This window comes from Sardina pilchardus, chromosome 6 (genome assembly GCF_963854185.1).
Source record: "Sardina pilchardus chromosome 6, fSarPil1.1, whole genome shotgun sequence".
Taxonomy (NCBI): Eukaryota; Metazoa; Chordata; class Actinopteri; order Clupeiformes; family Clupeidae; genus Sardina; species Sardina pilchardus.
The window spans coordinates 33,641,259-33,664,470 of NC_084999.1; the positions used below are offsets into that span (position 1 = coordinate 33,641,259).

Below are 23,212 nucleotides of genomic sequence, written 5' to 3' on the forward strand. Positions count from 1 at the left end.
GAGATTGCAGGAGTCTGGTTCATTCAGAACGAAAATGACCGACATGAAAAGACCTCTCCAAATGATCGGAGTGTGCTGAGAGGCTGAAAAAAAGAGAACTCCGTCTGGCTTATGGCAAGGGAACATGGGTCCTGAATGGCTCAGACTTGATTATGTCCTTCATGGCGCTTTTTTTTTTCTATCTGAAAGGTTTTACGGGATCAGCAGCTCTAAAAGTCATAGTGTGGGCCGTAGCAATTATTAGGGTGCCTGCCTGAGCGAGCCGCTTTGCAACATGCCTGATTTATTCATTTCAAAGCAGAACATCTTTGAATTTACGGACAATTAGTTTAATATGCTAACTGATGTAACACAGCAAGCCAAGATATCCACATTTTTGGCTATTGTCTACAAGCAGCATGTATCTGAAAGCCTTTCAGCATTATTGTGTTCACTCTCGTGCTGAGTATTGAGTCATATTTCAGACTTGTTTTACTTTGAACTTAATTCTATTTTGAATAGGCTGTATATTAATCCAAGATGTGGTCTTTGTTCCACTTTTTGAGACCTTCCATTTTCTCTGAGAGAGCTAGAAGACTTGCTTTTGTATTGGGGCGGCTTCAAGTATTGGTGGAATTCTAAGTACAAACGCACACTATAGTTTTAGCAGTTCATATGTTGTCAGGCATAACATTCATCATTTGCTCTTTCAAATGGGAGTGAAATTGTGAACTGTTAATGAACAGTGAATATGTACAGTGGTGATCCTCCTTGGCTCACTAACTGTAGCAAGGAATAAAATGGAGTGAAATACGCTGATGGACAGCCAAACTGCGTGCTCATTATAGCTGATATGAGAGTGCACATTTCAGCTTTATTCAGCGTTTTACAGCAAGCAGAATGGATTTCCAGTTTTCTTGCCATTTTCTTCATTTTTTTTCTTATTCCACGAGCCAGCCCCTCCCCCTTTGTGTGGGTTATGGCGGTGTGTGACATTTCCACTAGTTGGCATTTCCCTCCTTCTCAGTAATACTGCTGAGTAGCTGTTCTACAGCCTTAGCATGGCAATGGTGGAGGTGTTACTTTCCCTGGTGAGACATGCACCCCCCCCTCCCCTTCCCCTCATTAGGTTGGTGGACCTGACTCCATCCCAGAGTTGCCGCCCCTCTCTCCACGAGCACTAATAGGCTACTGCTCTGTGTTGAGGCAGGTGGCTCTTGTCCCGACTAAGCTATTCTTTTGTCGCGCACTATGATCATGTCAAGGATGGTCTTCTTCTCTCGGCCAAGGGAGCGGTGGTTTCTCTGAAATGAACACAACAGCCTTGTTTTCTCAAGGCTCGTCTCCAGTCAGCAGCCTGCAAGTACCCACACATCCCACAAGGACCTGGAGGCCCCTCACACAACAGCTTGCAGCAGCTAACTGCACCCTTTGGCTATAGCTTTATGCAAAGACAGCAACTAACACTACTTTATCTATGCATAGATTAAAACACACAACATTTAGAGCTTGGATATACTCTAAATCTTTACTCCTATTACTGTTGTTGTTAAAGAAGGAATACAACTTTCCATTTCTCAGATGTTATCTCACACCCCTAAATACATAGTTCCTTTAAAAGGGAACAATAAGTTCTTTTTTGACATCCAACATGAGAGAAAGTGCTGAGTCTCAAGGAATGTAGTATATGTAATGCTTCTGAGGAGACTACAGTTGGGATTGAAGGTGAGCAGTGTACAGGAATCTGCACTTTTCAGTGCTGATGGCAAGCTGGTGTCAGGCATTCGCCTCATGCGTTTGGGCCCAGAGAATGAAGACATCATTGGTCTCATTGGGCTCCTGTGGTTTGGCTTTAAAGGAGCACTGGGCCAAGGGTGAGGGAGCCCTTTGAGATGTAGATGTGTCCCGGCAGGCCTGCTTACTAAAAGCTCGTCTAGGTTACACATGCACTGCCAGTATCAGGAGTTACAGTTTTGACCCGAGAAATAAATATGGACTGAGCATTGCCCCTGTGAACTTGTTCCATCAGCCCTGCTGTGCTGTGCCATCATCTGATAAATAGAAATGGTGGCAGGTGTCATCACCTGATAAACATAGAGGATGCTGGAAGAAGGATTGTACTGTGTGTCCATTCTTAATAGGTTGAGCATGACAGATAACATCATCTCTGTTGTTTTCACCAAACAAGCTCGCGGCCACAGTATTTTGAGTGTTGTGGTGCCATCTAGTGGGCAGATATGATATTGCCGACTTTGCACTGGTAAACATGATAATTGGTACCTGTAGTCCAGCCATTGACCACATCGCTTCATCTCCCAAAGCCAAGCGGATGGGGATGTGGCTGTTACTGTATTTAACCAGAGAAGTGGCCTTCCCGAACTCCACACAGTTATTATGTAAAATATGACCTTCATAGTGGCTTAGCAAATACTGTCAGTGAAACGTATAGTTGTTGCACTCAAAACAAAAAGGCTTGCATGCATCTTACTCGTCTCTCACAGCCCTTCCATTTTATTTGTGATCGTTATTATAGCAACAAAACACTATACACCTTTAACACAGAAGCAATAAAAGGGGCCGAGGGCCGAGGGGAGCTCTGCTATGAGACCGACATGTGGGTGATTTATTATGGGTCTCTTGGTCTCCAGCCACTGGGGCTCGGACTCTCCTGTACCAATGCAGCACCCTGAGCCCTCTGAGAGGGGAGGGGGTTCACTCTGCCACTTGCCTGGAAATCAACACAACCAAACGGCTCCTTTAAAATGCAATAACAGCTCTCAAATGAGCCTTTTGAAGAAACGGTTTGCCCATCAAGCTGCATTCTGAAGACTGCAGGCCTGAGAGACTGCCCCTGTAGAGCTCCACGGTGCGCCATGCTCAGCTCCTCTGTCTGCCTGCTTGTGATCTGCCCTGCCCTGCCATGCCCTGCCCTGCCCTGCCCTGCCCTGCCCTGACTGGCCTGCACCAGCTAATGTCGCCGCTCATTTTCATTTTCATTTCACTGAGAATTGCGCTGGACTTTCACGAAACGAAACAAAGCGAGTGTGGTGTAACCAAGTGAGTGTGGTGTAACCAGACGAGACTATTGCCTATTGCCTCATGAGAGTGCGCAAGAGTGAGGAGCTGCTCTGTGCGCTCACCGATTGAGGTCAGAGGTTAACATGGCAAGAGCGCTGGTCGTAGAGGAGGAGGAGAGAGTCCAAGCTGCAACTGGAGACTTATCTCTCCACATGAGTGTGCTTGTGCTGAAGCTGGAGACTGATCTCCACAGAAGTGTGTTTGTGCTGAAGCTGGAGACTTACAGTATCTCCACATGAGTGTATTTGTGCTGAAGTAATGAATGAAGCAGATGAGAGTCGTGGGAGTGAGAATAGGAGTAAACTAAAGAGGATCTCCAAAGAGCAACTTCAAGAACAGTGTCTCCTGGCAATTCTGGCAGATACATCTCTGATAAAACGTTCTTATATTACAATAGTCTTAAATTAAAAGCTGTTACAACATGAACAGATAAATGTCTTAATAGCTTTAAATCTATCCTTTCAATTAATGAAAAAGGGAAATTAATTGGTATTTGCTCTTGCCTTGCTCTGTTGTGCTGTAGTATAAACATTTTGATTAGAGTTAAGGCCTGAGACATCAATACCAAAATTCTCTACTGAAGATTTATGAGTTGTTTGCGTAACAAAAAGTTGCTTTCACTCTGAGGCAGATAGTAACGTGGTGTATTGTGTCATTTCCTTATTTACTTGCCAGAGATGCTACTTTATGACTTTACCCAAATGTGAAACTATATTTAATTTCTGAATCTACAATTCATATACGTTCTAGACCTTTTAAAGGAAAACTTGAGTCCATTTCATAAACAAGTTGCAAAGGGCAATGGTAAAATCTAAATCTTCTATATTTCCAGCTTGGTTTCATAGCAGTAAGACTGAAGAAGAGTGAGGATGGGGTAATGCTGTCTCTAAGACCCTGCAGTGGTTAGCCTAGCGCTGCTTCACTCCAACGCCCATCAGGCATGTTGAGCAGCTCATCCAGAGGCATCATCTCAAACCACACTGTGGTGGGCATCTGAAAGAAGCCATTGCTTCAGGTATTTAGTCACTATTCTGCCTAAAGGCTACTGGTCCACTGTGTAAGGCTTGCATCAGCTCCCCGATAGATCCTTGACCTTCTCTCGGAATGTAGATGGAGCTTGACGGGAGAGAGAAAGGGGACTTGGTTGTTTTTGGGACCTGAAAATGGCTGGGAGCCAAATGTGTGAAAGAGCACATTGCTAAATACCGCACTGACTAAACAAACAACACAGTGCCTTTAAAACCAAATGAGTTCTTCAGTGTGGACTGCAGCAGGAGAACAAGTTCCTCTGCTTCCAACGTTGGACTTTGAGTTCTGGTGGCACTAGTTGGTATCTAAAAGTGTTGCAGCTCTATTAGGCAATAATGACAGTAAAACACGCAAGCACAGGGAGATGTTTTGAGAATAGGTTAGATCTAAGGTCTAGCAATTTACCAAAAAAGTGATAGGCTGCTTATAATTTGTAGAATACAGCAATTGTTTGCTGTGCAGCCTGTAAACATGTGGTGTTTACTCTGAGACATGAGAGGTAAGGTTTACTGGATCTGAATGTGAGGCTCGGCTCTAAGTGTGTTTCAGAGGAAAGTCCTAAGTTGGCAGAAAGAGCTGTTATGTAAGGGAACCCTCTGCTACAGTGCGTGCTCCATACAGCCTCTCTGGCTGGGCCTCCCACCCCCGTCTCCCCTTGACAGCCGATGGACTGCAGACAGAGGTCTGCCATTAGGCGGGTCGGGGGGGGGGCCTCAGGCTCGGAGAACTCCAGCTGCAGGCCAGGCAGCGCTGAGAGGAGTGGACAGGAAGTGGTCATTTATCAGGAGGAGTGTGTGGTGTCTGGACGCTCTCTGGCCATGACGGATGAGGGTTAAGGTCACCAGGGCAACATGTAAATCCCCCCACCTGCTGCCTCGTGTCCCTCGTCCCCAGTTTTGCATACAGGGCACAAAAACGCTTCATTCTCTGTCTCTCTGTGTTACTTTCGTGCCAAAGCAAATGTGTATGGCTGCAGTGTCACAACCCTAAAGGTTCTGTTGGGGGATCACATTTGCAATGCTGTTGTGCTGCTGCTGCTTTCATTGCACATGCTATGCTATGCTAAATGCAGTTATGCAATTGTGTGGGTGCGCGTGCATGCGTGCACGTGTATGTGTGCCTGCCTGTGTGTGTATGAGCGTATGCACGCACATTGTGTGTCTGTGCATGCGTGTGTGCGTGCACGTGTATGTGTGCCTGTGTGTGTATGAGCGTATGCACGCAAATTGTGTGTCTGTGTGCGTGTGTGTGTGTTTGTGTGTGTGTGTGTGTGTGTGTGTGTGTGTGTGTGTGTGTGTGTGTGTGTGTGTGGTGTGCATGTGTGTGTGTTTGTGTGTGTGTTACCAGTTTTGGGGGGTTTTCTCAGTTTTCCCATACTCATTCGGAACATTTCCACTGCCATTATTTTCTCTGTATGCGGTTTGGCCTTCTATTTGATTAGAAACACAGCCAGAAAACGTGCTCACACAAACCCACTAAGTAAATAAGATCCTCTGATTACAGATGTTCTGTCTCACTCATGATCAGATGATCAGTTCTAGTCTGATGAGGAGGCGTGGTGTGTGGATGATGGACAGCTCTGCTGACGTATCATTTCAGCGTCTGCCTAATTTCTGTGGCCATGCCCAGTCCCAGATGGCGGCCGGCTCTCAGCAGAGCTCCTCTGGTGGCTGCTGCACTGTGAGAACTGGGCTGGAGAGGAGCATGTGCTGTGCTGGCTCCTATTCTCTGCTGCTCCTCTAGTGATGTACAGTATGCAAAACAACTACATATGGGAAGCATGCGCTCTTTATTTCTCTCTCCCTCTTGCTTGTGTCTAACACACACACACACACACACAGAGAGACCAATACATGCACATACACACGCACACACGCACACACACACACACACACACACACACACACACACACACACACACACACACACATAGAAACAGTCTCTCTCTCACACACACACACACACACACAGTCTCTCTCTCTCTCACACACATACAAACAAACAAACAAACACATGAACACACACATACACACCGAGACGAGACAATCTCTCTCTCTCTCTTTCTCACACACTCACACACACACACACATTCTTGTGCAGCCACCCTTTATAGGACACTGGGAGCCTGGGAGGCAGTGTGTGTTGCTGTCCAGTGGAGCCCCACGGTAACACTAAGCAGACGGAGCGAGAGCGAGAGTTAACAAGCCTGAAGTGGAGCTAATGGACAGAGCACTCCTTAGATCCTGACCAGCGCACGTTCACACACACAGCGCACATACGCACAGTTCACACACGGGGCTCTGCTGCCAGCCCCCCAGAGCCAGCTGTGGGCTGAGAGAATGCTTTCATGACTCAGCTCTCTCTGTGTCTCTCTCTTCTCTCTCTCTCTCTCCCTCTCTCTCTTCTCTCTCTCTCTCTCCCTCTCTCTTCTCTCTCTCTCTTCTCTGTCTCTCTTCTCTCTGTACGGACGATCAGCAGCAGCGCGCTCCAGCATTTGGCTCGGCTGCTGGGAAGCGGGACTGTGTGTCCGTCTCAGACGCATTCCACACTGTGTGGGTTTACGGAGCGCCGAGCGTGCTGCGCGCTGCCATGCGCCGGAGCGGACTCCTGTGCCCGCGGCTCTGCCTGGCCGCTCTGCTGGCGTGGGTGAGGTGGTGCGGGGCAGCAGGGGGCGGAGAGGAGCGGCACCAGTCGAGTCTGAGCGCGGGCACAGGTGACGGGAGGGGCTACGGCTCCGCGCCGCTCGGCCAGTGCACTTACACCTTCGTCCTGCCCGAGGTGGCAGGGGCCGCCCAGCCCAGATGCCCCGACCAGGGGCCACAAGAGCAGGACAGCAGCAACAGCCTCCTGGGAGAGGCGCAGAGCCCCGTGGGGCAGCGGATTCAGCACCTGGAGCTGGCCATGGAGAACTACACGCACTGGATCCAGCGGGTGAGTGCTGCCTCACAGGTGTGTGTGTGTGTGTGTGGGGGGGGTTCTCTGTCAACTCACAGCCAGGTTTACATGTTTCTGATTTCAAGTTTTCTTAGTTGTTGTTATTGTTTCATGATTGATTGAATATGTTACCAGAGTGAGGAAAGTGAAGACTTGTATTAATGAATGTGTATTATGCTCCACTGAAATTGAACTGATGAGTGTTGTGGTGGATTTTTTATTTTAAAAATTCTTCAGCCAAATGGTCTAAATGATGTTGTTTTCTGATGTGATATCCTGCTGACTTGCTGACATCGGTAACCAAGCGACCAGACCCAGACTTTGTGAATATTCCATGTCTGTACGTTATACGTTTTCTTCATTATTGTATTGAGCTTTTTTGATCAATATTTTCCCCATCATTATTTTCTGTGAGCAGTTTGATTATTTGACTTTCACAACACATTGTATGCATCTATGAACAGTACTTTCTCAGAAAGTGCCCCTCTACACTGAGTGTAGTGGCTGAGTGGCAGTCTTTCATCAACAAAACACAGACAATGTAAGGGCTTGCCTCTTTTTGAATGTTTGACTGATGAATCAGGGCCGAAAACATTTGGCACCTGTCTGGGTTGAGCTCTGCACCTCTTTATTTGATTTTGAATTAAAAGTGCACAGCTTTGCATCGACAGTATGTGCTGTGCGCATTGTGTCAAGGAAAGATCCAAACAAGAATAGTGTTGTTGAATATATGCAATGTCTGGCATATTTTGCATGGCAAAAAAACTCCAAATTTACAAAGCAATGTGGCCTCAACAAGATTGCAACACATCTTACTCTCAAATGAGCATTCGGCATTGTCTCCTGAAGGTATCATGTTCTAAATGCTGAGAACTCTGAATATATTTGGTCACGGTTGATTTCAAGGATCCACCACTGGGGACAGAGTCTGTTTTATTTGGTACTCTGTCAAAAGTTTAAAAACAACCCTACCAACTTTGAATGTCTTTGCTTCCTGCAATATGTTTTTTGCATGGAATGCTGTAATTTGTAACCATATCAGACTGTCTGTCTGCTTATACATGAGTCTGTAGGATCTGTGCAGTAAATAGCTAGACCTTATCCTCTGTGGACATACATGTGTTGACAGAGTGGTGTCCTGACTGCAGTCTCCTTCCAATGCGATACTGCTTGACATGATCTATCAGAGGATAGATGTTAGCATGTTCAGTCTGGATAATGTTCAGCTCTAAACTGACGTCTTAAAACATGTGTACTCCATATTAATGGTGCCATGGCTCTGTGCCTTGGGGCAGAAATCTAAATGTATTTTGATGGGTTAGATTGATTGGAACCTTTTCACTCCTCAATGTTTCCTCTAAGCCATTTTAAGACAGGACTCATTCTGTGAGGGAAGTAGGCCAGACCACAGAGGCTGAGGCAGCAGAGAGAAGGAGAGAGAGAGATAAACACTTATCTGACAGCGCACTCTCAGTAAGCATTATGCAGTCCAGGCCATTCTGTAGGCATTCAGTATAGCATACTTCACTGACATGCATGTCTACCAATACACTCACCTTCTGATCCTGCTCCAGTAATTCAAACAGAGAGATTTACTAACAAGCTGTTTACGCAAGTGTTATCCATGAAGCCATAGGTCTGTACAAAACAACACATTTAAAACGCTGAAGCTGATGATATGCAAGGCAACTGTTTGAGCAGCGTTGCTGGGCAACGTTTCTGAATGTTGTTTTTGTGGCACATTCCCATTGGACCACTTTCTTCCGTAGAACTTTAATCACCAGCAGGCAAATTATCATGACCATCCAATCACAACACAGTCAACCGGCTATGTGCTTGCCCAGCGACATTGCTCAAAACGTTGCCCGATGTATCATCACCTTGAGATTCAGAAAATCTGTAAACGTGTGAATATACTGGAGAGACAGACACCAGGTTAGAATGTTTGTGTCAAAAAATGGTACAAAGATTTCTGTACAAAGATTTACAGCTGCATTGTTATTCAGTGCAAGAAATCCCAGGAGGAATGAGCTAACATGATGTTATCCTTCCATGGTTCATATGTGCTATAAATTTAAGGGGCTGACATAACCTCAGTGCAACAGATTTATATTCATCACAACAGGGCCAGAGTCTACTCAACCAATTGCGCAGATTTGTACTCTAGAGTCTCCTTTGAAATCTCCTTCAAGGCACGATGAGATCCAAGAATGTCCATTTTAAACATGCCTGAAACGAACAAAGACCTAAAACAACAGCAGGATCCAGGATAAATCATTTACACTGGGAGAGCTGCTATTGTAGCCTTGCATCAATACCACTTACCTTTAACTCTAACAACAGAGTGGGTAATCATGTAGTATTTATTTTTCTATAGGCTATTGCATGTCAAAAGCAATCATTTGAAATCGATTAGAAAGGATATAGTCCAAGATCAAGAGAATGACTGGAAATGAAACATCTGCAGAGTATACTCCTTGTCTTCCTGTCTTCCAGATTGAGGGGTCGGTGAGAAACAATGCTAATGTCGAAGCAAGGAGATTGGAGCAAAGCACAGTCAAAGATGACACTGCAGCCATTTTGGATCTCAGCACCAACTTGCTCTATCAGACAGCCAAACACACACGAAAACTAATGGATGTGGAGACACAGGTGAGGTACTTTTACACATATGAATACGTACTGTATCCATATCTATGCCTTCACACTTCATTCCTTGGGATTAGCTACGTTCTCACATTGGTAAAGATGTAACAAAAGTCCCCACAGCTTCTACCAACTACATTTCCAAAAGAGCAATTAGCATACTACTAAGACTTTATCAATCCCAACTATGCTATTAGGTGTTTTTATGACATTTTGAATGAATATTGGATAATTCTACACATGATTGTCTTGACTGTGCTTTAGTAGCCTAAATGTATGTACATATTACTTCAGTAGGCCTATATAGTGTTACTGTTATTTTTGTAGGTTCTGGATCAGACGTCCAAACTAGAGATTCAGCTGCTGGAGAACTCTTTGACAAAAAACAAATTGGAGACCCAGCTGTTACAACAAACCAATGAAATCACTAAGTTGATGGATCAAAATGGGTAAATATTCACCGTTCTGCCAAAGCAAGGCCTATATCACCTGGCCTCATCACTTAGAGAGGAGCAAAGGGCTGCTCATCCAGACTGCTGTGACTGTCTCTGTCTCTGTAGTGTTTTAGAGCGCCGCTTGCGTGGCATGGAGTCCCAGCACCAGCAGCAGCTGGAGGCGCTGAGAGAGGAGCGCGCGGGGCTGCAGAGGGTGGCGCTCCAGCAGAGCCAGCTCACAGAGGAGCTGCAGAGCCACGTGCGCCTGGTCACCAGCAACAACAGCCTACTGCAGAGCCAGCAGCAGCAGCTCAGGGAGGCCATCAGACGCCTGCTGGAGCTCTGCTCACAAGACAAAGGTACTACCTGCAGTGTTAGCCTAGCATCACCCACCAGCTGAGGCACCAGTGTCAGTGTCAGCTAACTTAAAGCGCCCATATGTGGGTAGGATTTGGTTTGGTGATAAGTGGGCAGTACTACTAATAAGAATGGACAATAATATGATTTATGTTGGTAATGTTCAGCATTTAAGGGAGAATCTGCCATATTGTCCATGCAAAGTGAAATCTTTGTTGATCGTGTTGCTCTGTATCAATGAGATTACAATGTAACAGTAACTTCAGAACCTGTCTAGTCAGACATCTTTTGAGAAGAAAAGATCTCTTATCACCTTATCACTGCTCTGTTGACACAAGCATTCCTCTCAGAAACATGTACGCAACACAACAGTGTTTCTTCATATTTGTTTGGCTACCAACAACAAATAACCAAGTGCCAAAAGACAAAGGAGAGATCTAACATCAAATTCCCCTAGACAAATGGAGCTAATTGTGCTCAGTTTAACATCAGTGCAAGTGTGTCCTTATTTTCTCATATTTCTTCATGTAAAATCCTTAGAAATTGCCATTTTCTTGACTCATGCCAAATCTAACATCTTATTGTGAAATATGTATTGTGTATGTATGTATTCTTGTAATTTTCCTCTGAGCTAATTTTGTTTTTGAACACCAGGCTGTAGTAAACATATACATTTATCTCCTAAGACCAAATAGAAAGCTCTGAGCTTTAGCTATTTGGCTGTTAGTGCTTAGGGGGGTACCCACTTCATCTAAACTAGAATGAACAGAGGCATGCTCCTACCCACGACAATAGTATTGCATTGTGCAGTTAGAGCGCAGGTGCACATCGGCAATATCAGAGACTCCATTTTCCATTTTATGAGTCAGTATAGCCATTATTTCAAAGCAACACTATGGTGGTTTGCTCCAGAACTAGAAATATAACCACCTAAAAAGTATGTAAAACCTTTTTGGCACGGCTAGAAGCTTGCCAACATGCCAGTTGGCGTCTTATGTCAGCAATGTCAGCAATGGCAATGCTGTAAAAGGTTCCTTCCATTTTTGCGGTGTGTTCCTACCCAGAACACAGCACTGCACATTGTGTATCCTGTATGGCTGGTGATGACGTCTTTATCTGCCCTTCACAATTCATTTGAATATGATGATGAAAGCATATACCTCTAAACATGTTGCATAGTGTTTAACTACACCTACGTCGTCTTGCTTTAAACCCAAATGTGTCATTGTGTGTTTAAGATGGAGAGGATACGCTGGCTTTGGACACATTGTAGGTGTTTTCCTACAATTTCATTTTTTTTTTTCAGTAGAGGCCTCCAACAGCCTGCAGCAAGCTGATGAACACAGGAGCTTCCGAGACTGTGCCGATATTTTCCACTCTGGTTTCAACAAGAGTGGAGTCTACACCATTCATCTCACAATTGAGTACACTGCACAGGTCTGGCCTGGTGTAATGATGTCTGCCCTTATTCTAGTCTTTTCTTGGATAGGTTCAGTACTTGAGTAGTGTAGTGACATGCTGACAGGTATAAGATCATCGCTATTAGAGCAGGCTTTAGGCTTTCATTGAAGTGTTTCCTTACATGCTGACCTAAATGTTTGCCTAAAGGTTTTACTTGTTTGTCCTCATTGGGATAAATAAGCCTACTCCTGTACTCACACGAGCAGTCGTGCCTGCACCAATGGAAAACCACTGGGCCTTTTGCCAGGATATCTGACTCAAATGTGCCAGTGATCTGGTTGGTATTAGCTGGTTCTGGAAATACTGTTGACTGCCCCTCCAATGTAGCAGATGTTATCGTACAGTGAGCGTGGTTTACCAGCACCAAGGTGGCAAAAGCCAAAAATAAAATATCTTATCTGTGAAAACCACCATATAACAACTTTCTTCCACGGATGTCTGGTAAGACAGACATAACACACATGCTTGTGTTACCCACAAACAAGCTTTCTTTTTCGCTGGCTTTTGTAACTGTGTGCGGGTTAGAGGCATGTTGATTTAGTATTTCAGATGTTTATCTAGTGTTCCAGAATCTCAATCTCTTGTCCTGGATACAACTGGTGTTTGTTATTTGTCCTCTGTAGGTATACTGTGACATGGACACGGCAGGAGGAGGGTGGACAGTGATTCAAAGGAGACAAGATGGCAGCATAGACTTCCATAGGAGCTGGAAGGAATATAAGATGGTAGTTGTTATTAGGAGACACCCGACTAACTCGTAGATCAAATGTGTAGATCGATCCAGATCAAATCTGCGCATTTACCTGTGCCTTTACCTCTCTCTCTCTCTCTCTCTCTTTCTCTTTGTGTGTGTGTGTGTGTGTGTGTGTGTGTGTGTGTGTGTGTTTGTCACAGGGCTTCGGCACTGTCTCTGGAGAGCACTGGCTGGGGAATGAGCCTGTGTTCCTGTTGACCAGTCAGAGGCAGCACTCCTTGAGGGTGGAGCTCACAGACTGGAGTGGCCAGCAAGCGTTCTCTCAGTATGAACAATTCCACATCTCGAGTGAGAACCAAAAGTACAGGTGTGTTGTCTACATAGTACATACTGATGTGGCCCTCCTCCTCTGTGTGCTTTACAGGAGCCACGCCACCTCCTAGATTCCTGATTACTAATTGTTTTGATCTTTTTCCTGTAACCGCTCACTTAAAATAGACAAGCAAGCTGTAGGAATGAAGAGAAATATGTTCCGAATCCTAATCCTCATTCCTACCTCTTGCTTGTCTATTTTAATCTTTTAATTACTATACTTAGAAGATTGATGTTGCTTCCTGGATTGCTGTCATGCCTTGACATGTAATATTCCTTGTTCAGCTTGATGAACTGTTTCAACATTGAAATAATATATATATTTTTATTATTTTATTATTATTATTATTATTATTATTATTTTTAGTTTCATCATTATTGCAGGTTTGGAAACATCTGTGCTTAGCATTACCAAAAACACATGCAGATTATCCAAGTGAGATTTGTCATCAAGATCAATCTCTTCTGACACCCAAGCCACTTGAAAATAGTGTTTCAGTTCCAGTTACCGTAGGTTGTTAAAAGTAATCTTCCCTGGATCTTTTTATTGTGAGTCTTACTGGATCCATGTTGTTTCCGTGACCGCTTTGTGTCCAGGAAGGAATGAAAGAAGATCAGGAAAGATAGTGATTTGCCTGCATATCATTTCAACCTCAAGTTCTTCACAGATAATAATATTAATTTTAACCAGTATGTGTCTCTTTGGTCACTGAAGTGATGGTGCATTGAGCTGGACTGACAAATGCTCTTGTCTCTGTTGTGGTCTGTGGAAGCTCAAAGGTGCCCATGTGCCAGGCATTGCTATCACTAATATGCCTGGCATCTCTATCCCACTGGCCCATTGCCAGTGATCTGCCCTATCTACTCTACTGTATAACATATGGCCTAAATAAACACAGTTCAAGTGCTGGTCACTACACTTACTATTAGCAGGTTTGAATTCCAGTGTTGTTGTGCTATTGGCAACGGAAGACTCTATGATGTGAGCCAGGGGTCACCGCATGGCTCTCATACTGCAGACCAATGCTGTCAGAACATTTCTCTTGAATCAAATTCCTCAAATACCTAGCTATTTATCTTCCTCTTAATATTTATGAAAATAGGAATCTAATATTTATTACTTGCAGGTATTTCATTCATAGTTTCATGAGTTATGGCGGTAGTGTGAGAATGCATGTCCAATCTCAGAGCCTGTTCCCCCTTCCCAGACGTAGTGCTGATGAAAACATGTATAGTCCCTTTGATCAAGTGCTCATAGTGCCCTTAAGCTCCTGTGCGCAGGCTGCCTAAATAGAGCGTGCAGATCTATTAGTGATGAGGCACCTGGCGTGGGCCATCTCTCCAGACTGCCAGGGATGTTCCAGGTACTGTGTGGGTGTGCCCGCTGCGTGAACCCACACAGGAGCCGTCCAGTTGGAGAGAATGTCGGACCATGCCAGAAAACCGTCTCGCTCCACTTCCAGATCCCCTCAGTGTTTGCACTCACTAAATCACCAAACCTCTGAGGTGTGAAGGTCTCACAGAAAAGAAATGAGCCAAATGAAGGCATTTTACTGTTCAAGATTCTTTCTTTGTTCACACCTCTGACTCCGTTGCCCAAAGTATTGGCTCTTAAATGAAATGCTGTCCCTGATGTGCTCCTTCCCTCAGGCTGTCTGTGAAGGGCTACAGTGGGACTGCTGGAAGACTCAGCAGCTTGGCCTCTCGTGGAGCTGACTTCAGCACAAGAGATGTGGACAATGACAACTGCATCTGCCAGTGTGCACCGCTGCTCACTGGAGGCAAGTATGAGCAACGCCACGGTCTTCTTGCACTTAAATGGAGCCTGAACTCAAACGCAGACACCCAGCACAGTATCACTGGCAAAGTGACAACACAAACCAAAAACATGAGATGATTATTTTAGTCTTTTTCAGCAGGAAAAAATATATTAGCAATAATAATGGTTACGATTCCCAATGAACTATGACTGGTTGACCCTCGTCCTGACAGAGGTCAGTGGTATGAGTCTGAAGCTGAGAGACTGATGACTCAAAATGAGATAGCAGTAGCAACCTGTGGCATGTTAGCCCAGTATGTAGCTGGTTTAGTTGGTTTGTTGGTCAAATGATCATGTTAATCTCCTTGTCATACATATTGTTGTTTTACCTCATGATTATTAACAAAATCTGTATTCGTTCTCGCCATGCAGGTTGGTGGTTTGATGCCTGTGGTGCCTCCAATCTCAATGGAGTCTACTATAGCAAAGGACAAAACATGGGAAAACTCAATGGCATAAAATGGCACTATTTTAAGGGCCCTAGCTATTCTCTTCACAAGACCACCATGATGATCCGTCCGCTGGACTTTGGAGACAGTGTCAGAGGACTCAAAATAGGTCATGATGCATCTGAATAAGGAACTTGCCAGTGACGAGAATATGACAGACTGGAATTGACTTCCTTATCATATATCACTCATCACACACCACCCAGTATGGCTAGACTGACATAGGCTGACATTAACAGTGTCGCATCTAAATTCAAACATTGTAACCCTAAAGCAAGTTGACTATAAAATGAAATTACAAAACAAAAAACATAGTGTCCAACTAACAAATAGCAATTGCAGCTTATCTTCGATATCAAAACATCTTCGATATCAAATGTTATGGTAGATTTTGCAAAATGTCTAGCTTCTTTTCCCCACCCCTCTGCTCCAAACCTTTGCTTCAACAAGATCTAACGGTCTCAAGGACAAGATCTGATGTTCTGTGCTTCAGCCTGATTGACTGCACTGCACATTACATTATCCTGCTATCATTTAGCCTGGATGAACTCAGACCAACCTGCCAGCAGATTTGAATTTGCTCTGCAGGTCTGCCTGAAAAAGATCCCATTGGGCCCCTATCTGAAAACAGGATCCCATTGGGCCCCTATCCGAAAACAGGATCCCATTGGGCCCCTATCTGAAAACAGGATCCCATTGGGCCCCTATCTGAAAACAGGATCCCATTGGGCCCCTATCTGAAAACGGGATCCCATTGGGCCCATATCTGAAAACAGGATCCCATTGGGCCCATATCTGAAAACAGGATCCCATTGGGCCCCTATCTGAAAACAAGATCCCATCACTATCACTAATCCGGTATGGGGTGGGCTTTATATGATGATACATACAGTAGAGCATTACATTCAACATAACCAATTGCTGTGCTGATGGTGACAGGTTTATACAGATATAGACTGTATTTTCTTTAGAATTGAGTAAACAACTGCATTTAAAGCCTTTGCTTACAAGAAGTATGTTCACCGCACTTCTAAAGGGATTAATTTCACTGGTGGCCACTCACCTGAAAGTGGTAAAACAGGATGTTCTCAAACAGCCATCAGTGGGATCTTTTCAGACAGTCCTGCAGAGCAAATTCAAATGTGCTAACAGGTTTGTCTGGGTCCAGGCTAGCTGTCATTATTAATTAGCAGTGCATTTTAGGATATACTAGGATTTAGTGGGGTTTTTCATGATACATGGATACATGCTGTCTGGTGATGCACTGATATACTGTTCAGCTGTACGCATACAGTACAACACAGATAATATGCATTGTGTACATTATTGTTATTCCCTGTCATTTCTTTTTTTTCTCATTATTCATACAGAACGTATGGTATGCATTGTGTAAATTATTGTTATTCCATGTCATTTATTTTTTCCATTTACTAACATCTGAAACTAACCGCAACACAAACGACTTTTGCATGCTGTCAGAGTCATGAGCATATGGAGATGCATGTGTTGACACTTGCTACTTGCTACATGCTAGAAGGCTGGCTTCTATCTCACAGTACAGTACTAACATTTAAAATGACCTTTAACACTATACTGCACACCAATGATATCCACCGTATTGGTAAAGGGATTTAAGTCATGGTTACTTTTACAGCAGAATGTGTTACTTTTTGCCTGCCAGTTTCTTTCCCTTGTTTGAGAACATGCTTCCATTTACTGTGTGACTGATGCTGTCTGAAGATCTAGTCTTCACAGTGTACTGGTGCTCAGATCTCACCTATGACACAGAATGAAGGCAGCGCTGCTGGTATGGGGGATGAAGGGTCATGGAATAGAACCACAGCCCTCAGCAGCACAGAGGGCAGCTGGTCCACACATTGGTCAGATTGTTGAACCTGGGGACCTCGCGACAATTGTGTATATTGTCAACAAACTGCTCATCTGACACGAGTGGGTTCAACTGGACACAAGTGTTGTATAAAGAGAGTTCAAGTGAGTCCATTGATGCATTATCACTTCTGAGAAATTTTATTTGACCCTACCTGTCACTCTCTCCTTCTTTCTTTTTGTGAGGGTTGAATCTGGTGTGAGGGGTGAGTTTGTTTTGTCTTTGCCTACAGTATATTACAGGGAACATCTGTAGTGGAAGTGAAGTCAGAGGATTGTGTGGGCTAAAATAAATGAGATAAATACATATTTGATACCTTTGCACTGATTGAGTTCAATACAGTGTGTCAAATGTAAATACATGTTTCTTCATCAATCCATCCTCCTCCTGACCACTCAACATGAGGGAAAAAAATCTATAGATCTATAAGTCTATGAGAATGAGCGTCATGAATTTTAAACATCCATTTTTATAAATATCTTGTTTCTTTATGGCTCACATATTTAAATAATGAAGACTTAAAACGTTCCTTCCTCTTAGTAGGCCTACCTCTATTCAGTATGAGGAAATAATACATTGTGTGTATGGTATTTTTCCTGGCAGTACTGGGACAACATGACTGTGGTACGTGATTCCCGACTATCTAATTGTCATTTCATTCCATCAAAATCATTTTTGAGATTCCATTAAATTTTTTGGCATTTGCTTGTTGGCATGTTGAGAGGGTGGAGCTGACGGATGAAAGGTGCGTGTGATTATAAAACTGCCATGAGTAATTGTGAAACTTGCCTGCCTGAGTCTGCTGTCAACACATCTGTTGTGGAGGCATCGTACGTGTCCTGAAAATGGTCAGTGTTCAATTCTAAAATATTTTTTTTCTCTGCTAGCTGATGCGTTACTTATATACACTGCAAAAACAGTTTAACTAATAAGATCTAATAAAGTGTTATTAATCTTACAAGATCAAAATATCTAGTTGGTAATGTTGTATAAAGAGACTACCTAGTGCTTTCTCATAAAATCCTTTGACTTAAAGTTGCAATCAGGGATTTTACGAGATGTCAGGCCCATGATCATGATCACTAGCTGCCCATACTGTGGGTGCACTGTAAAAACGAAACCTTGGTCCTTGGTTCTGATATAAATATAATCACAAGCAAGTGCAACTTACTGCAAAATCCCTGATTGCACTGTATCTTATTAAGAGTTTGACTTATTTTAATTTTAAAATATCTCATGAAAACAAGCAAATTTGGCTGCTAGTGCATTACTCAAATGTGTCTAAATAAAAGAAATAAGACAAACTCTTCATAAGATACTGTGCAGTCAGGGATTAATAAATAAGACAAACTCTTCATAAGATACAGTGCAGTCAGAGATTGTGCAGGAAGTTGTAGGAAGGAAGTCCAAATGATTTTATGAAAGCGCTACGTAAGTCTCTTCAAACTTTTCTGTCTTCATATATGATTAACACTTAGTTAGAGTTTATTGCAGTGTATAGTTGTTTATTACATCACTGTCTATTTATCATATATATATATATATATATATATATATATATATATATATATATTTTATCACCTCACACCTTTAATGTACAAATGTATTTATAAGTAATGAATACATACACTACCAGTCAAAAGTTTGGATGCAAATGTATTCATGTTTTTTTTTACTTTGATTTTGATTTGATTTGATTTCTCAGAGTAGAACATACAGGACGTTATGTCACACAGCACATATAAAATGATGTACTAAGCAAAAAAAGTGCAAACAAAGCCCATTTTTAAATTGACTTTCAATTCACTAGTTGACACCTTTAGCTCAGTCTCTCAACCAACTTGACATAGTCATCTGAAATGGGTTTCCAACAGTCTTTAATGAAGTTGTCTTAATGATGCAAAAGTTTGCAAAGTCATAAGGGTAAATGATGAAGAATATAAAATATAAAATATGAAACATGTATAGGCTATATATTTATAAAGAATTGTGTAGAGTAATACTGAAGACAAGTATGATGGAACACAACATAGGAAATAGTAAAAAGTAGTATTTGTTTGTTTGATGGTTGATTGGTTTATATTGTTAATTGATTGTAGAGCACTGTAAGGTTGCCCAGCCAACTTCCCTGGATGGCACTCTGTGTGCTGGTGGTCACATCCCTGACTCAAGGTGAGGAAGACTTCTGTGATTCAACCAAAACCAGTGTTTTATTAAGACTGTTGTATATCCTGTTTTTCTCAGTTTTTCCATTAGATTCAGATGCCATAATCTCTTGTATTTGTTATTGTAAAGGCTTTAATGACTGTTACACATACATGGTTACAGTGTTGTGTTAAAAGATTTGTGAAATGATGTTGTTCTACTCCCATGACCTTCAGCTCAGCCGTACTCGTTCTCTTCCATCATGGCGAGTAACTCAGGGACGCAGTTTGCCACAGAGGGATATGGACACATCAGGGCCATCAGAGTCTGGGACCTTTACGGCTACATCGCAGGGTAACTCTCCACCTCTAGCTAGGATGAGGGTGAACTAATCAGCAGGGTAACTCTCCACCTCTATCTAGGATGAGGGTGAACTAATCAAACTCATCGCAGGGTAACTCTCCACTCTAGCTAGGATGAGGGTGAACTAATCAAACTAATCAGCAGGGTAACTCTCTACCTCTAGTTAGGATGAGGGTGAACTAATCAAACTAATCAGCAGGGTATACTCTCCACCTCTAGCTAGGATGAGGGTGAACTAATCAAACTAATCAGCAGGGTATACTCTCCACCTCTAGCTAGGATGAGGGTGAACTAATCAAACCTATAGCAGAAGGAGCACTACCAAAAGGGCAGGGCTAGAATATTTCACTATGGTTAATTACAGGTACACTATTGAGTACAGTATTGGCATACAAATCCACAGATGAATTATGGGTGTTATTTTGTCTCAGTCTCCAGCTGAGGTACGCCATCACATGGGGCCCTGTGTATGGCCGTAGGATTGGCCAGGGGACTGACCTGGAGCTCGCTGAAGGAGAGGGCATTGTGCAGCTCTCAGGGAAGTACATCACCAGAAACTACATCCGGCATTTGATGTTTGTCACCAGCAGAGGGCGCTCTATGGTCGCTGGCCATCCCTTTGGATCCTCCTTCAATTTCTACCCTTCCAGCAGCAGCAGTGAGCTGCTGATTCTGAGCGGCACAGTCAACAGATACGGCATCACCTCCATTGGGGCACACTGGGGACCTTCTGGGTTACCAGCAGCCTCTTAAATGTTGGTATGTTTATATCGGGACTATTTGTACTGTTGTTTTTGTTACTTTGTATTTATTTGCATTTGTTTTCATCAATTTAATTTGTTTTCTGATATTTTTAGTCACGAATGCACATGCAAAGATCATATCAATGGTTCTTGTAAAAACTGATGACCCTTTGAAGACCCTGTATTGCTCAGAATGTCTGTCCACATGTCACGACAAATTCAGATCTCTATATGACACATGTATTCAAATGACATATGATCCCATGCACTCTAATAAAGATGGTAATTTTATGTTATTGTTGAGTGTTGTAGGCTACTTGAATGCAAGGATTAACCGGAGTGAAAATCCTTGTTTGTTCACGCAAACCTGGCCAATAAAGCTGATTCTGATTCTGATTCTGATTCTCACTGAATGACAGCAAGGGCCCTATTGTACACCTGGCGCAAGTTGGCACAAAGCGTGATGCAAGACTTATTCTTATGTTCTTAAGCAAGGAACTTTTTGGCATGCACCTATTTTATTCAACCTTGCACCCAGGGGTGTGGCAATTAACGACAAAAGGTGTGGTCTGGCACATGATCCAAAAATCACTATCTTACAGTACACTAGTGATGTTATCCATGAGACCCCTGCTTCCAGGCCTGTATTGAAAACATGAACCAATTTGGGATGAAGCTTTGTATAGGAGCTTGATTCGTTTTGTGATAATCACGTGACTGTGACGTCCAAAGCTTTGTTTCACACACACCCATGTGCTTCGAAGTTTAATTCAAAGCCGTAGCGCGACACGGGTTGTGGGTTAACTGTGTCAAAGCATTTCGCCAAGCTTGTCGACGCATCAAACCTGCTGCTGGCAATGAAGATTATAGCTTGGCCACGTGGCCTTAATGTGAGCACGCGCGACCCCCGATCCGTCTCTGCTATGTTGCGAGTTCGGGCGTGTGCAAGGCGCGACTGAATGGCCACAAAATAAGTATAATGAAGAAAAAATAAATAATTTGTGGCCACAAAATAGCTACAACGTGCGCACGAAATACTAATTCGAGGCCACAAAATAAGTAGCCTGGGTTTCCCATACTGCCTTGCGCGGTGATTTCTTTCACGCTGCTAAGGCAGTCTGGAAACTAACGCCCCCATGTTCGCCTGATGTTGGAGGCCAATCACAGAACAGGGGAGAAAGCAAGACCATGAAGAGCTACAGTATGCAGAGACGCATTTGATTGACATCCGTGGCGCCCAATGAACGGATCTGGGCATTTTTTCAAATACGAGAAAATGAACGTCTGGTTGCCAGACCACGTCTCATTTGAGAAGTGGGAGGCGTTAGCCAGGCTACAAAATAAGTATAACGAAGAAAAAAATGTAATAATTTGTGGCCTCGAATTAGTATTTCGTTCGCGCGAAATATTAATTTGTGGCCACAATATAGTTATAACGTTCGCACGAAATATTAATTTGTGGCCACGATATCATTATAACGTATGTACGAAATACTTATTTGTGGCCACGAAATACTAATTTGTGGCCACAGTATAGTTATAACGTTCGCACGAAATATTAATTTGTGGCCACGATATCATTATAACGTATGTAAGAAATACTTATTTGTGGCCACGAAATACTAATTTGTGGCCACAATATAGTTATAACGTACAAACGAAATACTAATTCGTGGCCACGAAATAGCTATAACTTTCGAACAAAATAATAATTAATAGGTTTTAATATCATTCCTGGACAGCTGGCTAAACAAATGGAGCGTTTCTTCTTTAAGGTCTAAGGTATAGGCATTAGAGGGGCTAAAGCTACACCATGGACAGGGACAGTAGCCTATGATTGCATTTTATTTTAGGCTGAGAATGAGCTATAAAGACATTCTGAATAGCCTGGCATCGCAAGGAACCATCATTACCGAGAGACATTTTAGAATGTTTATGTTTAGTTCGCACGTTTAGTAAGTCTACCTTCGCACGGTTTGCTTATTGATCAGCAACCAGTATGGGTAGAAGCGATTTAATCAAATACTTTGATATGGGTTTAACCTGCCAGGAGATGTCGAGCACACTTGCTCTCCGTGGCTTTCCGGTGAGCAAACGGCACATGAAAAGGCTTCTTAAAGGGATAATCCGGAGTGAAATGCACTTTAGATACATTTTTCGGACTATTGGGAGTACATACGTTGAGTTGACACCAAAATCATGTCATTCGGATGTATTTTGAGAAAGTTTGAGTTCACCGTTTTTAGCCAAAACTCGTTAGCCTGGAAGTGAACCGGGCATGTCCTTTCGCCGCTACAAAACGCTATTTTTATACCTCTTCTACTGTTCCAAACAACACTACACTTACGTGGTAGTGAGTAGAGGGTCCCTAAAGCCAAACCGAAGTATCCCCACGTCTTTATGTGGTCGGATAGAGAGTCCAGAATTAATTTAATCGAGTCCGTACCTTTCCGGAAATGTTATTAAAGTGTTTGTAAAGCGTGGCCAGCTGCAGAAGCGACACTACACTTACCACGTAAGTGTACTGTTGTTTGGAACAGTAGAAGGGGTATAAAAATAGCGTTTTGTAGCGGCGAAAGGACATGCCCGGTTCACTTCCAGGCTAACGAGTTTGGGCTAAAAACGGTGAACTCTCTCGGTGAACTTTCTCAAAATACATCCGAATGACATGATTTTGGTGTCAACTCAACGTATGTACTCCCAATAGTCCGAAAAATTGATCTAAAGTGAATTTCATCGGATTATCCCTTTAAGGGTTTAGGGTTATACAGACACTAATTTAGTGGACGGAGTCAACTTCATCGTTGGTCAGTTGGAGCAA

At 43.2% G+C, this 23,212-nt stretch overlaps 2 protein-coding genes across 3 annotated transcripts; both read left to right on the plus strand.

Annotated features, from left to right (window-relative positions):
• Positions 1 to 6,560: 6,560 nt before the first annotated feature.
• LOC134083321 (angiopoietin-1-like) lies at positions 6,561 to 20,787 on the plus strand. 2 transcript variants are annotated; one of them, XM_062539605.1, is made up of 12 exons: positions 6,561 to 7,017; positions 9,517 to 9,672; positions 9,994 to 10,115; positions 10,227 to 10,459; positions 11,764 to 11,894; positions 12,542 to 12,643; positions 12,813 to 12,979; positions 14,635 to 14,765; positions 15,176 to 17,988; positions 19,240 to 19,312; positions 19,522 to 19,639; positions 20,080 to 20,787. In XM_062539605.1, exons 1-9 carry the CDS (start codon positions 6,676 to 6,678, stop codon positions 15,379 to 15,381), a joined length of 1,590 nt encoding a protein of 529 aa, XP_062395589.1. In that variant the 5' UTR covers positions 6,561 to 6,675; the 3' UTR covers positions 15,382 to 17,988; positions 19,240 to 19,312; positions 19,522 to 19,639; positions 20,080 to 20,787. The 2 variants fall into 2 exon arrangements, with proteins under 2 accessions (XP_062395589.1, XP_062395590.1); XM_062539606.1 differs by having other exon boundaries at positions 11,767 to 11,894.
• LOC134083473 (zymogen granule membrane protein 16-like) lies at positions 19,273 to 20,401 on the plus strand. The gene is made up of 3 exons (XM_062539798.1): positions 19,273 to 19,312; positions 19,522 to 19,639; positions 20,080 to 20,401. The coding sequence occupies exons 1-3, from the start codon at positions 19,273 to 19,275 to the stop codon at positions 20,399 to 20,401; spliced, it is 480 nt and encodes a 159-aa protein (XP_062395782.1).
• Positions 20,788 to 23,212: the final 2,425 nt, after the last annotated feature.